At 40.3% G+C, this 16,256-nt stretch overlaps 2 protein-coding genes across 3 annotated transcripts; one reads left to right on the top strand and one right to left on the bottom strand.

Annotated features, from left to right (window-relative positions):
- The first annotated feature begins 5,684 nt into the window (after positions 1–5,684).
- Positions 5,685–13,341, top strand: LOC149274165 (RNA-binding protein 39-like). 2 transcript variants are annotated; one of them, XM_089505739.1, is made up of 17 exons: positions 5,685–5,735; positions 7,317–7,366; positions 7,683–7,877; positions 8,309–8,371; positions 8,481–8,531; positions 8,846–8,963; positions 9,070–9,222; positions 9,659–9,796; positions 9,973–10,038; positions 10,120–10,324; positions 11,041–11,118; positions 11,423–11,455; positions 11,844–11,869; positions 11,933–11,982; positions 12,669–12,774; positions 13,072–13,150; positions 13,241–13,341. In XM_089505739.1, the coding sequence occupies exons 1-17, from the start codon at positions 5,685–5,687 to the stop codon at positions 13,339–13,341; spliced, it is 1,563 nt and encodes a 520-aa protein (XP_089361865.1). The 2 variants fall into 2 exon arrangements, with proteins under 2 accessions (XP_089361865.1, XP_089361864.1); XM_089505738.1 differs by having other exon boundaries at positions 11,844–11,982.
- A 2,309-nt stretch (positions 13,342–15,650) lies between these two features.
- On the bottom strand, positions 15,651–16,225 carry LOC149274164 (reactive oxygen species modulator 1). Its single transcript, XM_089505752.1, has 2 exons — positions 16,095–16,225; positions 15,651–15,759 (listed from the first exon to the last, which is right to left on the bottom strand). Exons 1-2 carry the CDS (start codon positions 16,223–16,225, stop codon positions 15,651–15,653), a joined length of 240 nt encoding a protein of 79 aa, XP_089361878.1.
- Positions 16,226–16,256: the final 31 nt, after the last annotated feature.

Here is a 16,256-nt window from a genome sequence, read left to right as displayed (position 1 = left end):
CATTTATCCCCCACAAATCGCTGGTAGATGGCTGCAGGGTAGCTGGTGCTATTCTGTTTCCATCCTGCCACAGACACCCGACCCCACTTCAGCTATTTATATATCCAATTAAGGGACAGTAAAACAATTCTGAGCTAATGTACGCGTTAAACACTGATAGCAAAGTGTTACTATAGAACCAAACACTTGCTAGAGCAGCTGCAACTTCTATGTGGACTTTAATTAAACCACAAGTGAAAAACAACCTGTTATTCCTTATACAGCTTGGAAAAATACATCCTAAAAAAAGTTACCTATGTCCATGGAGAGCTCATTAAAGAAATGAGCTGCACAGAGGAATTGTTTGTTCTGCAGAGTACAGAGGCTGTTACAGTTGTCATGACTCAACGAAGGATGAACCAAAATCTGTACAATATAAATCGACAAGTAGTCCTCCACTAGTGATACGTATAACACCAAGAACACACTCGTTCACCGCTGCATGGTGTGAATCCTCTGCGGGGAATGCCAATGATAACACACATAAAGTATGGACATACATTAACGTATCAAGGTTTGGGGCCACGTAGATATGCCCTTGTTCTTGGAAGAAAAGCAAATTTTGAAATGGACCAGAAAAACAGAATAGATGGAATGTCTTCATAGACGTACAGAAGTCTCCTGCGTTCCAATGGCACGTTGTGTTCACTGATCCAAGTTTAAGTTTATAGGGCTAATTGATCGTTAGAAAAGCCTTTTGCAATTATGTTACAGCTCGAAACTTCCTTGTTTTGACCCCAAACTTTTGAACGGTAGTATACGGTAGTATAGGACGGCTTTAACATCTTACAAACAGCAATGACTTTAATTATACGTTCATTGATATTTGATTGCTTGTTGTTAGAAACATAGAATTTGATGGCAGATAAGACCCATTCAGTTCATCTAGTCTGCCCCCTTTTCCTAATATAAGGAGTCTTAGATTCAGCAGCCATATGCCGTTTCATGTTTTAATTCCCTCACTGTATTAAACCTCTACCACTTCTGCTGGAAGCTGCTCCACTTATCTACCACATTCTCAGTAAAGTATGCCACTAGAAGTCACTATAAATCATTTTAACACTTTCCAGTCACTGAGTACGGTGACACCACTCATGCCTTAGTTTTTAAACTTGAAATTTTTAAATCTGGTCCTCTTGTCCTATTTTGGACATGTTTGAACCCGGTCAATTCACCCCATCAAACCATATATTTTTGAAAACTAGACACCCCACAGGTATTTCAAATGCTGGTATTTTAACTCTTTCAATGTCATGATTTTTGGGAAGAGACATTTTAGGACTCTTTTTTACATTTTCTTGGTACTGGATGTTTCCCCGGATGGTAACCGTTTGGTTTGCCAAATCTCTGTTTTCATGTTGTAGTTGTTGTGAGGTGGACTTTGGGCTGAATAAGTGACTTATTAAAAATGCGAGAGGAGAACAGATCAAAGGAGCAGACCTGACTGATTATATGAGGGACCCAACAGAACTATGTTTGCTTTACTGACCCCGATCCTCAGCATTTCACTAAGAAACACCGCTTGGAAACAAAGCTGGTGGCAGAACGTACATTTCCCCATTGCAGCTGAATTACTTTTTTTTTTTATTAAGCTACAAAAATCGTCACGCTGACCCATTGCTTAAATGGACAATAGAAGTGAAAAGAAAAATTGTTTTACGGAGATTTACCAGGATCCTTCTTTAAAAAGGGAACTATATGCAGATAACAAATCACTTTTATTTGTTGTTTTTTTACCAATATTTAAAGATTTTCTTACCTCTGCAGGACGCTGTATAATGGAAATGCCCTTATTTTCATTGTTGACTCCTTCTGAAAAACAGCCCAAGAGAAAAATGTAACTTTTTGCTTATGTTTCACTTTATTTTGAAGCTGTAAACCGCTCATGTACACATTATATGAAGTATCTGTACGAGCCATTGAGGAATTATTGTTTTTTTTGTTAAATTTGGCCATTAAAAACAATGTAAAAGATAACACGACAATAGCTTCACAAAGACTAAACAAACACATTGTATCCAGTTATGCACTTTTTTTTTTGGACCGTTAAGGATTTATTTAAATGAAAGAGGAAAACCCTACATTTTTGGGGCTTGGAAACTCGTTTGACAAGTTTTACAGACACACCTTACCAAAGGGTCATTTGCAATTAAATGATATCGTTTGAGCGAGAGTGATAAATGCTTAGAAGCCCGACGATGAAAAGCGACCCTTGTTTTAATGGTTGTACATAGTGACGTATCCACGCCTAGACAGACTGGGCCTAGGGGCGGCAGATCGCCCCAGCGTTCGGCTACGGAGGAGATCTTTGTGCTTCCCAACTGGCCTACCTGTGCTATGGAGCCTGCGCTGGCGTCACCTTTTAGTGCATGAAGGATGCTGACCCCGGAGGGGGCATCTGGGGGCGCTGCCCTGGGTCAGGCCTAGGGAAGAACAAAAGGTAAATCCATCACTGGTATTTAACACAGTATTTAAAGAGTTAAAAGACCTTAAGGATGCCAAAATAAAAATGCATTTGAAACTCTGAAACATACCTTTATATAAGTGATTATTAAAATGAACATTTAATACGGATCTGAGTAAAATACCGCCGTATTAAGTATAAGAAACGAATACCTTTGCTCATTCTTATGGGATTGTTGTGCTATTCAGTAAATCAGATTTCACTTAAGACATTTATTAATCTAAATTAATAAGAAAAACCTTAAATAAATAGTAGGGCCGCTATGAGGAAGTTTTGCCCTCGGTGTAGTAAGAAAAGCCACCCCCTTGCTGTAGGTCCCCCGTTAAAGATGTACAGCTACCTCCCGCCATTATACATAATCTATTTCAACCATATACATGAATCACAACGCACTACATTACTAAAAGGAATAACAGCATATACGTTAAGAAATCAAACAGTTTAAATAAATTAAATACAATAACCTTCTATTTATTATTCTATTTTATTTATTAAGCGCTAGCAAATTAAGCACCCCTGTACAATTTAAACGGGGCAATTCTCTTCAGATTCTCTCATGTTTTTGAGGCCTTGCTGTCCTTCCTATTCTAACCGGCTGTGATATTTACATAAGACTCCCAGCTGGGTGTTTTTTGCTCACAGTATGCTATGGTTGATATCCCTGCTTGAAAGCAGGTGACTCAATGAAGTATAACTTTAAATAATATGAAATCAATGTTGCCAAGGGAACGGAATTACAGGCATTTGGGTAAATTGCTACCAAGAATCCTTATGATGGACTATATAAGTGTTAATATTTTAAGACACGGGGCGTTTGCCTGCTGATTATTATAATCATTTTACATAGAGGTCCAAACAGCTGCGCTGCTTTTACGGTAAAATAAAAATGTATACATTGAAATTCACCTCTAGGACTATAACGAATTTTTTAAGTGGCGGGAAAACCCAGAAACTAACTCCCTCTAGGGTAATAGCCATGTGACTGGAGAAACCTATTACCATTTTGCGCCACGCCCATCCCTGTCGTCACCGGACCCTGCGCCGCTGCCCTGGAAACCCCGAGCGGTAGCAAAGAGCCTGGTGTCCGCCATTTCGGGGAGTCGCAGGTTTGCCATTACACGGCCTGTCATCTTCCCGCCCCGACAGCCCTCTTATCCATTCCCGCTCGGGCCTCTAACCTTTTTTTTTTTCCCCTCCCACTCTCCTCACCCCCTACTGTCTGGACGCATAGAGTCGCCGCTCTCCCACCTCACTAGCGGTATAACGAAGGATTGTTGTCGTTGTAGATTAAACGGTTGCCGACATTTCAAACCGTTCTCTTTGCGTAAACAAGGCCGAGGCCTAACAGGGAAGACACCGCCTAGCCCTAGGACTGTCAGGGGCTAACGTCAGGTAATTATTACCCTCGTCGGTCGAACACTTCGCGTTTTCCTTTTATACGATGCGGTTTCCTTGTGCGTATGTCTGGCTTGTGGTGCGTGTTTGCGGCCTACGCTGAATCTTAATGCATGTGACCTTTCTCTCTGGGTCTTTCCACTCGTGTCTCTGATCCACGCTGGTAATTTAACGCGCTGCTACCGCCGAGTGTTTTTAATAGTTTAGGAGGTTTTTTTTATGTTTACCTGTTGCCTTAATACGCATGTGCTAATTTTATATGCTCCCCCCCCCCCCCTGGCAGTGTTCGGGTTATACGGGCCTACCCGGCTGTTACACGTGTCCTAGCGGGTAGTAGTATATTTATGCTGAATATGCCATCATGCCCTGGGTATTATTACACGAGGCCCCGTGGGCTTGTGATTTCTTCTATAGGGGTTAGATCTTAAGGGCCACACTCTTAAGAATGGCCCCAGGTGTCCTATGGCATGAGGGCCTTCCAACTTTTGGAACTTAATATTTGAAGTAGTTTGCCAAGTAGGAAAGGAAGTTATTAAACTGGTAATAAATACGCTCCCTGATTAGGCCTAGGGTGTAAAAATGTGATCCTCTGTAAAAAGACAGTATGATTTTATGACTAATGCAATGAAAATCAAAGGCCTTAAAGCGGTGCATGAAGGAAGGAATACTACGCCTCGGTGCTGAGCTTTTATACCTTTTGAGATCCAAACACTCTGCGTGTTCTCTGTAAACCTCTGCCTTCCTTAATCCTGTAGGCAACTACAGAGTTAAAACAGAGCAAACAGTCTTGGTTTAAAAGCAGATCGCTTAGAAATCGCTTGTTTGCTGTCCTCCATAGACTTAATGTGTTGGGTATGCTTCATTTTAATATATATATATATATATATATATATATATATATTGTAGTGATACATTTGTAGTGCTTGGACTTTATACTGTAACTTATTTACAGGCATAATGTTTAGATTGGAAACATATATTCTGGGTATTCAGCCAGAGCTAAATTAACAGCATGAAAGCGAAGTTACCAAACCATCTGTTACAGGAAGTCCTCGCTGTTAAAAGCGACTTCCTTGAATCTCTACATTAATCTGGTATGATTGGCAACATAGTATATTTATCTAAGTACATCGCAACACGGTGACCTTTTAAGTGGAAAGGAACATACGAAAGAAGGCCATATGATGAAACATTACTGTGCCACAAAGTAACTTGGGTTCTAAATCGATAGTTTTGAGTGCCCAGTATGATTTTATTCGTCACCAGTGGCCGCTTCTGCTTAAATAGTCTGATTTACCTAATTTTTAAAAGATTAACACATTATTGTGTAAGTTTGCTAGTGAGCCGCTGAACTTTGGCTTTGCAGGCAGTTTCTTAACATTATCACATAGGCTGCCAGGGCTGTTAACCACTGAAACCACCTGCACCTCTAATAGGCATGCGCCTACCCAGAATCCCTTGTGGCTGTAGCGGCACCATGAGATTTCTGAGGGAAAAAAGCCTTCTGGTGTCTGTAGATGAGTGTTTAATAATGCTTATACTACCCCCTTAATTTTAAGTGGAAGGGTTAATGACACAGATGTGTCTATAAATAGCAAAGCTTTAAATGTGGCGCAGTCGTCATGGAAACCAGTGGCGTATTCCTGCTGATTGCTTTATATTAATCACTTTGTTCTAGAACCGCTCTTTAATAAGTAATGGCTGCGCAGACGCTCTTCTATTTTGGTTCCGGTTTCATAATAACTGATGTTTGTTTTTTCCCTTTTCCTCCCCAAGATCAACCAGAATGGCTGATGACATTGATATAGAAGCAATGCTGGAGGCTCCTTACAGGAAGGTGAGAAACATCTGCCAGTAGCTTTTGTTTTCAGAGTGTAGTTTATTCATGAAACTACTGCATAAATGTAAACTAACACCCCTGGAGCTCTCATGACTTATCCCATGGAGATATTGCATAACATGAAAAAGTGAATTATTTACTGTTTTGTGATATTGTGCAGTAGTTTGACTTCAGCATGATAAATAAATGCCCATCTATCTCTTTTTGTAGACTTGCCTAACGATATATCACCTCTACTCCCATGAATTCACCTTTGATTCCAGTGTGAACTGTCAATCATAAGGTAGTAATTGAGTGACGTATCGCTGTACCGTGGTCCCCTAGGTAAAAAGACTTGCCTATGAACTGCCGAGCTCCAGTTTGGCATAGCAACAAGGTGAATGCAGTGTTTTTTGGGGGAAATGGGGTTCCAAGAATATCCTTTCACCAGCCAAGAGCAGCCCAGTTCAGCAGATTTTATTCTGCTTATTACATCCTTTTTTTTCAAAAATAAAAGTGAAGAGGCTGGTGAAAACGTCACGTGGACATGGAGGATTCATCTCCTGGGTGACCAAAACAAAACAAAATTCTTGGATCCCCCGCAAATTACCAGGATATCCGATAACCTGCATGGCTGCTGTGTTCTGAATATGCAGCTAAGATTTTTTTGTAATTTAAATGCAGGACTCCTATTGTCCCCAACTTGTATAGCATACATTGCTGCAATGTTCCGTTAAAGGAATTCATAGACTGCCCCCTCCCCTTACTGCTGTCTGGTGATTTACTTTACTATTTGCATGCAAGGACACCGGACAGCCTAGAATGGTTCTCATCCCATTGTTATTGGCTCGTGTCCCTTTTTTGGGCTCTTCACCCCATTGTCACCGGCCAGCTAGGCTTAAAATGCAGAATGTGTATCACCTAGCCCCGAACAAAGTGATCTTAATGTTTTAGCCTAAGTGAACCTAATTTAAAATGGATGCTTCCATGTAAACCGGTATGGCGGTAGGGACATATGTAGGCTGGACAAGTACGTATTTGCTGACTTTTCTCGGAGTCGACGTTACTAAAGCAGTGTGAATCCCTGTTTGCTTCAGGGCGAGATGTGTGACAGAGGTGGCACCAAGCTCTTACAGTCCCAACTCTCCAACGGAAATGGGCGAAGATCACTGGAATGGCATCGGTCACAGGACATGGATAGTGGCTGGCTGCTAGCGTGGCCATTTGGGACTTAGGCAAACAATAGCCTTGGTACCGGTCACAGGGACCGCAGCACCAGAATTGAAAAAAAAACAAACATGTAAACAGACTACAGCATTTTACTACCTAGTGTCACAACGCCACAGAAGCCAGAGCTACATGAATTGTTATATATATATATTACATTGTGCTAGTTACTTTTAAACTTCTTATAGATTACTTAATTATAGTGCTGAAACAAATTCCCCTGTATATTTCTTTTTGTAGCCTTTCACATTAGTTTTTAGTTCCTTAGACATTAAATTTTCTTTTATTCTCTCATTCCAATTCCCTTTACCCTTGACCACTTGAACTGTTTCCACTTCGCCCTCATGATGTTCTTCTATCAACTCTGCTTAGGATGAGAACAAGGTGAACAGTGCCAATGGACATGAAGAACGGAGCAAAAAGTAAGTACACATCTATATCGCTTTCTAATGTCCCTACTTTGTTTAGATTGCACATGTCACTTTCTTTTCGATATAGAACTTTGTCATGTTAGTGATGAGAAAACTACCTGATAAGAAACCTTAAAAAAGTATGTAAAATCTGTCCTATAAGTTATCTGCAAGTGATATGGTTTTTTTTTTTACATGTTAAAATGGTAAATGATTTGCAGAGCCATTTTTGGTTCAGTAGAATATCTGCATATATACTTAAATCCATAGGGTATTGTATACATTTAACACTGCAATAGTGTGTTAACTAGCTTCTTTAATCTTACAGGAAAAAGAAAAGTAAGAGTAGGAGCCGCAGTCGTGAAAGGAAACGTAGCAAGAGTAAGGAGCGTAAACGCAGCCGAGATCGGGAAAGAAAAAGAAGCAAAAGCCGTGAAAAGAAACGCAGTCGCAGCAAGGAGAGGCGGAGGAGCCGCTCAAGAAGCAGGGAACGTCGGTTCAGGGGCCACTACAGAAGCCCTTAGTAAGTATAATGTTCAGTGCTAAAATGTGTATTGTCAGTAGAACAAAAGGGCACGACTTAGTTGTTATATCGCACGATTCTTTGGTTATTACAAGTTAAGCATAGCTGGCTATTAAACAGTTGCATCTGAATATAATAGACCATATGTTAAAATACATATTCCGCGGGCTTAGTGTGGTATTGTTTTACATCTGGAATTTATTCACTCAAAGGAGGCTTGTGGTTTAACCTGTCTGGCTTTTTTATTGTAAAGGGACCGCACTGGCATGTTTCTCTTGCAAGGGGCCATGCTCACTCTGTATAACATGATTAAATGGCCATGGCGACTCACTAATTTGAGTAAATGTTGGTTGCACCTTTCCTCAATGTGACCTGTGTAAATGTTTTAGCCCAATTCCATACAGCTAACTTTTTTTATATATATATTGTAGTTCTGGACCAAAGTTTGGAAGCTCCATGCGTGGGAAGATTGGACCACATAGTGTGAAATTAAGGTGTGATATTTTCAACTGTCCTTTTTTTTTTTTTTTTTTTTTTTTTTTTTTTTAAGAAAAAGTGCTAGTTGGTTCTCTTTTCTTAATGCTCTTCTGTATTATGTTGCAGGCGACGTTCAAAGAGCAAAAGTCCTCAAAAGAAAGAGAAAAGCCCCGTGAGGTATGTGTTGTGGGATACAAATGTGTGCTTCTAAAACTGATATACTGCTGTTCACCAGACAGAAACACAAGATCCATCATAATTACAGGCTGCTACTTCTAAAATAAATAGCTGTGCTTACCTCCTCTACAAAACAGCTGACCCTTAGTCATAGTCATGTTACACTTAGTTATAGGATTAAGTTATCAGAATATACTCATGCAGTTACTTTCATGCCTGCTAAATAGTGTTGAATATATGTTGCTTCAGTATAAGGAAAGTGTTGGTGTGGATTCCTTCCTCTTTAACCTTTTACTGTAAATTGGATTTTCCAGAGAACCAATTGATAATTTAACACCAGAAGAAAGGGATGCACGCACAGTCTTCTGTATGCAATTGGCTGCAAGGATCAGGCCAAGGGACCTGGAAGAATTTTTCTCTACAGTTGGCAAGGTACTTGTCTTACGAATTCCTTCGTTTATGGTACTAGCAAGTAGTGTGTGTACTGTGTGCATTTATTCAATTTAATCCTACATTATTGCAATTTGATCTCTCACAGGTCCGTGATGTCAGAATGATTTCGGATAGAAATTCTAGACGCTCCAAAGGCATTGCCTATGTAGAGTTTGTGGATGTGAGTTCAGTGCCCTTGGCGATAGGGCTAACCGGGCAGAGAGTACTGGGAGTTCCAATCATAGTCCAAGCATCCCAGGTAGGTGCCGGAAAGCAGTTGTGCTCAGCTTGTGTGTCGTCTGTTTTGTGGATACCGATAACATCTGTGGACTCTGGTTGGACATATAAATCGTTGCTCTTACCTAGAGCTGTCCTATCGAAATATCTGTAGCTTTCCACTGTACTCTAACTTTGATGTATTCAGTCCTCAATAAGGTGTTGCCTGATTTTACAAATAACGATGTTGGTAATGGCTTTTAACCTTCAATTTTCATACTGGAGACCAATTAAAATCTGGCTTGTTTCTGTAGTTGAATAATGTGCCTGGTACCATTCATACAATTTTATTTATCCTGCAAAGGGAAGCATATGGCTTTAACATGCTGCATATTACCCTCTGACATATGTTTTTGAACACCAAAACATTTTAAATATACTGTTGCCTCTTTCAAGTGCAAACTTTTATTTTATCACAGGCTGAGAAGAACAGGGCAGCTGCAATGGCCAATAATCTACAGAAGGGAAGCGCAGGGCCTATGAGGCTGTATGTAGGGTCTCTGCACTTCAACATAACAGAAGATATGTTGCGTGGAATATTTGAACCTTTTGGCAGAGTGAGTATGGCGGGGAAATGGTCTCCTGTAACGAATTATTCTGTTTCCTTTATCTAGTTGATAGAAATAGTGTTCAGACATTTTCGAGTTTAATTTTTGCTCCAGTAAATGCTAAATTTGTTGCCCCGTTACTGAAAAATCTCATTGGGTTTCTAAACAAAACATTCTGTTTTCAGATTGAAAGTATCCAACTTATGATGGACAGCGAAACTGGCAGATCCAAAGGATACGGCTTTATTACAGTAAGTATTTCACTAATCTGCAATTTCTTTTTAAAACCGGGACAGCTGAGTAGTTACTAACTTTTGAATCTCTCTCTGAAGTTTTCAGATTCTGAATGTGCCAAAAAAGCCCTGGAGCAGTTAAATGGCTTTGAACTGGCTGGACGACCCATGAAGGTTGGCCATGTAACTGAGCGTACAGATGCATCCAATGCTAGCTCGTTTCTAGACAGTGACGAGTTGGAAAGGACTGGCATTGATCTGGGAACTACCGGTAGACTTCAGCTTATGGCAAGACTTGCTGAAGGTAAGATACTTGATAATGCTTGGATAGCTTCTACTTGTGTATTTCTTAAGGCAGGGGTATACCTCTTAAGTCTAAACCCCCTTCATCCATCCACCCACCCACCATCGTGTTTTCATAATTTTAAAATATGCCGCCGGCATACCTCCCAGATGCACAGAAGTGATTTATAGTCGCCATGGCAACCTGCACCCGGGGTTTGTCTTAAGCCTTGTCTTAAGCCTTGTCTTAAGCCTTGTCTTAAGCCTTGTCTTAAGCCTTGTCTTAAGCCTTGTCTTAAGCCTTGTCTTAAGCCTTGTCTTAAGCCTTGTCTTAAGCCTTGTCTTAAGCCTTGTCTTAAGCCTTGTCTTAAGCCTTGTCTTAAGCCTTGTCTTAAGCCTTGTCTTAAGCCTTGTCTTAAGCCTTGTCTTGAGGTATTTTTTACTGGACCTCCTAACACATTATAAGCTTGAAAGAGCAGGGCCTCTTTTCCTTCTGTACCACTGTCTCTACTTGTGCTCAGATTTGTATATTTTCAGTTTTGGTGTTAATGATCACTGTTCCCTTTTTTTTAATAGTGCTAGTGACTTTGCTAGCACCCTATAAATTAACACGGGGTTATACAAAAAAGTGGTGTGTGATTTGGCCATCCCTTTGGATGCTATGGCGGGGGGGGGCATTCCTCATACTTTGCGTTAAACATAAATGTGTGTGGTTTTGATAATCTTGTATTTTTACAGGCACGGGATTGCAGATCCCTCCAGCAGCTCAGCAGGCTCTGCAGATGAGTGGCTCTTTAGCATTTGGAGCTGTGGCAGGTAAGCAGTTCGGGTTACACTGAGTTTTTGCTAGTTAATAAAAAAAAAAAACCACAAGTCCTTAAATGCTTTGAGTTTTCAGTCCTTGCTGAACCATTTAGGCAACTCTTTTGTTCTACATTGAGCATATTTTTACTAAACATTGCCCTAGCCTAAATCTATACAGTGTGCAGTTTAACTATATTGTTTGCTTATGCTTTAGTTGTGTAGATGGCATCACTGCATGAATAACACATCTTTCTGCTTTTAGAAATTCTAAACCTTGTCTGTTGTGTTTAATAAACCTGTTTGTTTTTCCTTACAGATCTCCAGTCAAGAATCTCACAGCAGAGTGAAGGTTTGTAACTTGTTTTCCTCTTCAGTTGATCACTTTCATTCATAAACCTTAATACTAAGTTTTGAATTAAGGACTGTAAACAAGTATCTATAAAACTGTATTCATGGCTGCTTTAGTGTTTTATTCTTTCAGATGTAATATCTGATGTAATGTAACTATCAGCTAAAATATATTTGCACAGTGGAGATGAGTGAATTTTACAGAACTAGAAACTTACTGGCTTCCTTGCACAGTGAATAACTTAACAGATTGCCTATTAGAAAGGGGCTGTTGTAAATGTGTATATTATAGAGTTTAACTGTTTTGCAAATCACCCTATTAGATATTTTTTATTTTTTCTCTTAAGACTCCAGTTTCTGTTAACATTGTTCCCCCTGCTTTGTTACAGCACTTGCCGCTGCCGCCGCCTCTGCTGCTGCCTCTGCTGCCGCCATCTCATTGACGTCCCCTACTTTACCCGTCCCAGCAGCAACTCAGCCACTTGCTACCCAATGCTTCCAGTTGTCTAACATGTTCAATCCTCAGACGTAAGTAGATGACTGGAAAGCTCCAGTCCTCCCTTTAGCTGCGTAGGAGTATGTGTTCAATCCTCACCAGGAAACGCTTTAAATAAAGTAGTTGAATTTCAAAAAACATATGTCAGAATGTGTTGACATCTTACAGTCAGTACTGTGATCGGTTACATTCTCTAGACTTACTCGTCACATTAAGCAGCTGTACCTTGTATCCCTGGCGTCCTAAAGAGACATACCATACTTTGCGATAAGCTAGTTGCATTGTGCTCACTGTGAGAGTTAATTTAACAAGTGTGATAGGAACCCAGATGTCCCCAAAACATCTTACAAATGAAAGTGAGCCTTGTGTATTTAAAGTAACTATTTTAAGACAATGACATTATCTGTTATTCCTGAAACCAACAAGCCGTGGACACGGTATAATCTGGAGGCCATATATCCACAGTAAGCCCACCTGGTGGCCATAGCCGGAAAACCACTTAAACAGTTTATATTGTGTATAGTATGGGTCTGACCCTTGTAGTTGAGGTCAGTTATACTCTTGGATAAACACTAATGCTGTACCGTAAATTACACATTTGGATCATGTGGCTCATTGTATGTTGTGATATGATTCCTCTGTTCCATTATTGTGAGAGGCTACATGTCTGAGTTTTTGGCACGCTTACAATACTTCTGTTTTGTAAAACATTTTATAGGGAAGATGAACCTGGCTGGGACACAGAGATCAAGGATGATGTTATTGAAGAATGCAACAAACATGGAGGAGTGGTTCACATTTACGTAGACAAGAGTTCACCTCAGGTACGTTTGTTTCTTGAGCTACAGGTGTCCATTGATAAGGGAGAAGGTTCTGTATCTGCCCTAAAAGATAGCCGTGTTCCCAAAGAAATCTCATTGTACCAATTATTAGCCACCTATGACAATGAGTAAATCAAGATTCATGCTGACACTGTACCATTAAATCTTCCAATTAGAAACAGTATGTAAGGAGCTGGAATCTTTCCAACAAGCGGTCTGTAAAATTAAAATATGGCGCTGCTCTAAATGTTAGCGGTATATAGGAGTTCACTAACTTGCTGTTTTTTCTGTTTGTATCAGGGAAATGTGTATGTGAAATGTCCAACCATTGCGTCGGCAATAGCAGCTGTCAATGCGCTTCACGGAAGGTGGTTTGCTGGTGAGTACTCCCAGGGTTTCTCATGAATGTTTAGTGCTCCATCATTGTGCAGCAGCTAAACTTTTTTTTTTTTTTTTCCTTCTATTGCAGGCAAGATGATCACAGCGGCCTATGTCCCACTCCCTACCTACCACAGTCTTTTCCCAGACTCCATGACATCAACTCAGTTACTATTTCCTGTTCGCCGATGAATCGAACCATCCTGTTTTGTACATAGCATTTCTTTTGTTGCAAGAGAACTGTCCAACTGTCATTTTTTTGTTTAGTACAGCAAGACATAAAGGATAGGGCGTGACTTCATTTTTGTAAAAACTGGTAACCTTGAAATAAAGGCTTAATGCGATTATATTGTCTAGCAGGCATTTAAAAAAACGTTTATTCCCTGCACAGGTCCAAATTTGGATTGTTTCACAGTGGACAGAAAAATGTGGAAGATTAAAACCATTAGTTTGGAGGAGTTGTTACGGCGTGAAAACCCCTTGTGAACAATAACATAGGTTTGATTTGAATGTCACCAGATGTTAGGAATTGGAATTACACATTTTAAATCTTAAAGGTATTTAGATTTCTGTATCTGTGAAAATAAATTTTGTACATAGTGTCATGGTGTTTCCAACGTACCAAACAAAATCTCAGCTGCATTTCCAGACCGAGATCCGGGAAATGCAGGGATGTTTTGGATGGTTGCATATAATCTTTTGCTCCTTTTTAAGCTCTGTGAGCTCTGAAAATTTTTTGTTTTGTTAATTTGGTGTGTGACAAGACAGCTTGATATTTCTATCAAACAACTTTCATATTTCAACTATCTTTGTAAAGATGCTATCCGAAATAAACTTTCTTGGGAAAAAATGGTGGTAGTTTAAAGTTTCAACGGTTTTTTTTTAACATATGCCTTGCCAGAGACACGTGTATTTATTAATCCTACGCCACAGTTCTGAATTGAAAAGTTTACTTTCTTTAAATGATTTGTTTTATAATCAGTGAAGGTGAAGACACCCCCCCCCCCCCGACTGTTTTTATCCTCTTCCAAGGGTCACTGCAGGCATAATATGCACTATATAATATATATACTCAATTGTTTTGAGCTTCAGGCAAACCCAGAGAACTTGCTCTCCCTTTTCTGGACTGGAAGTGGCGGGGGGGGGGGGGGAGCTTTTTCCAACAGACAGGAAGCACTTTCAGACCACAGGGAGAAGCCTGAACAGAGGAGCAGACACCAGCAAGGTGCCGGAAAGGCCTTTTGTTCTGCATCTCTGGTGGTTTACCCCCTTAGCCGTTATGACGAGCAATGCCATCATGAAAAAAGTGGCCTAAACACTTTATGAAGAGCATTGTTCAGGGCAGGCTTTTGGTACTGTAACGAAGGGGTTAATGGTCAGGTGAAATAGTTATACTCTCAAGCTACCATTATAAGGCAGGAAAAAGTCAGTAGCTGCGGCCTCGGCCTATTGAAAGATGGACAGGAAGACTATCCTTGTGATAAATATGGTGAGTGTCACTCCAAGAAGACTTGTGGACAAAAAGCCAAACCTCTGACTTTAAAACAAGGCCAAGCGACATAACTATTCACAAAAACACAGGAACTGGGGTGCAGGAAAATGTTTGGCTGTAGCAAAAGGAAGTTCGTTTGCCAAAGGGCTTGAGTGATACAGGAGTGAGTGGAGGCTCCCTGCAAGTTTTGGGCTGCAGGGACATCAGCAGTTAATTGACTGTTTGAGATGTGCTGGGACCGCAGTTACTGAGTTTAAAAAAAAAAAATGCTGTTTAAGGCAAAGGCACCAAATATCGACTTGATTTAGATTTTTCTTGTTTACTCATTTTGCATTTCATTATATGATAAACCCTTACCATCTTTATTTTTGAAAATGTTATTTTACAGCATTTTTTCACACGTGCCTAAAACCTTTGCACAATACTGTGTGCTATTTTTTTCTATATAACTGCTACAAGGATTCAACGTGATCATATAATCATAGGCATAAACTGCCAATACTAAGACCCACCTGTAGACTATGCGTCATGATCACTTGATCGTATCTGATATTTTTTCCCCTTCACTCTTAAAAGTGGCACTGCAGCCATTATAAGCACTTTAATGCATATTATAGCTGAATACCCACTTTAAATCCCCATCTGCCCCTGCTGCTCCCTTGGAAATGCATGCAGAGCACACCTCTTTGCCAAAGCACAGGTAGTTCTAGTGCAGACTTGAGACAGTTGAGCATGCACACCTGTTGAAAAGCAGCCAAAACAGGACCAAGTATAATTTATTTAAGGGCCTCCCGGGCATCCTTTTCATACTTGTCTGGGTATACTGACTCTTGCACTGTCACAATATTCCACACACTTATAAAACCATGGGACCTCACAGTACTACCATTTAGCAAATGTGTCATTACTTTTGGCATGAAAGACCAGACAAATTACCTAAACCAGGTGAAATCCTTTATGGACATATTGTACAGAATTAGCTTTATTAACAAATCAAAGACATGAGCAATCAACAACGAATTCCCATTCCAATGGCCATAAAAGTTCCAAAAGTGCCGCCGCTTTGCATCATCGTCTTTCCAACGCCACCCATGAGCTCCCGTCCTCTCATCCCGATTCTGCAAAACACGAGGATTGCTTATTTACGAACATATGAACAAATATCACTCAGCAGCTACCGGCGCCAGCTTAAATGGGAACCATGAGCAACACGTTTGGGAAGATTAACAGGAATGTTAACGTATTTGTCGTTGACAGTATATAAAGAACCCTTAAATTCTTTAAGACTAAACACTTATTGTATTAAACTCATGGGTGAAAGGGAAAACATGTTTTACTATTACGGTTAAACTATTTCCACATGATGATGTAATATTGATCTTTTTATATGGACTCTGATCAGGGACAGCCCAGGATAAACAAATGCGGACAGTCTGATCCGATCTTTGCTCACCTTAAACACGAAAATGTGCCAAACAGGGCTCCTGCTGCCATGCCCACTGCAAACCCCATCATGAAGCCCATTTTCACTCTGTCAAAGCAGTTCGGCTGTGACTGCCCGTAGGGTCCGACTGCAACCGGCATCTGCAAGATATACGCGATACTCGTTTCTACG

This window comes from Sceloporus occidentalis, unplaced genomic scaffold, assembly GCF_023333645.1.
Source record: "Sceloporus occidentalis isolate IW3139 unplaced genomic scaffold, rSceOcc1.0.p SCAF_345, whole genome shotgun sequence".
Lineage (NCBI taxonomy): Eukaryota > Metazoa > Chordata > Lepidosauria > Squamata > Phrynosomatidae > Sceloporus > Sceloporus occidentalis.
This window is presented reverse-complemented; position numbering and strand designations above follow the sequence as displayed.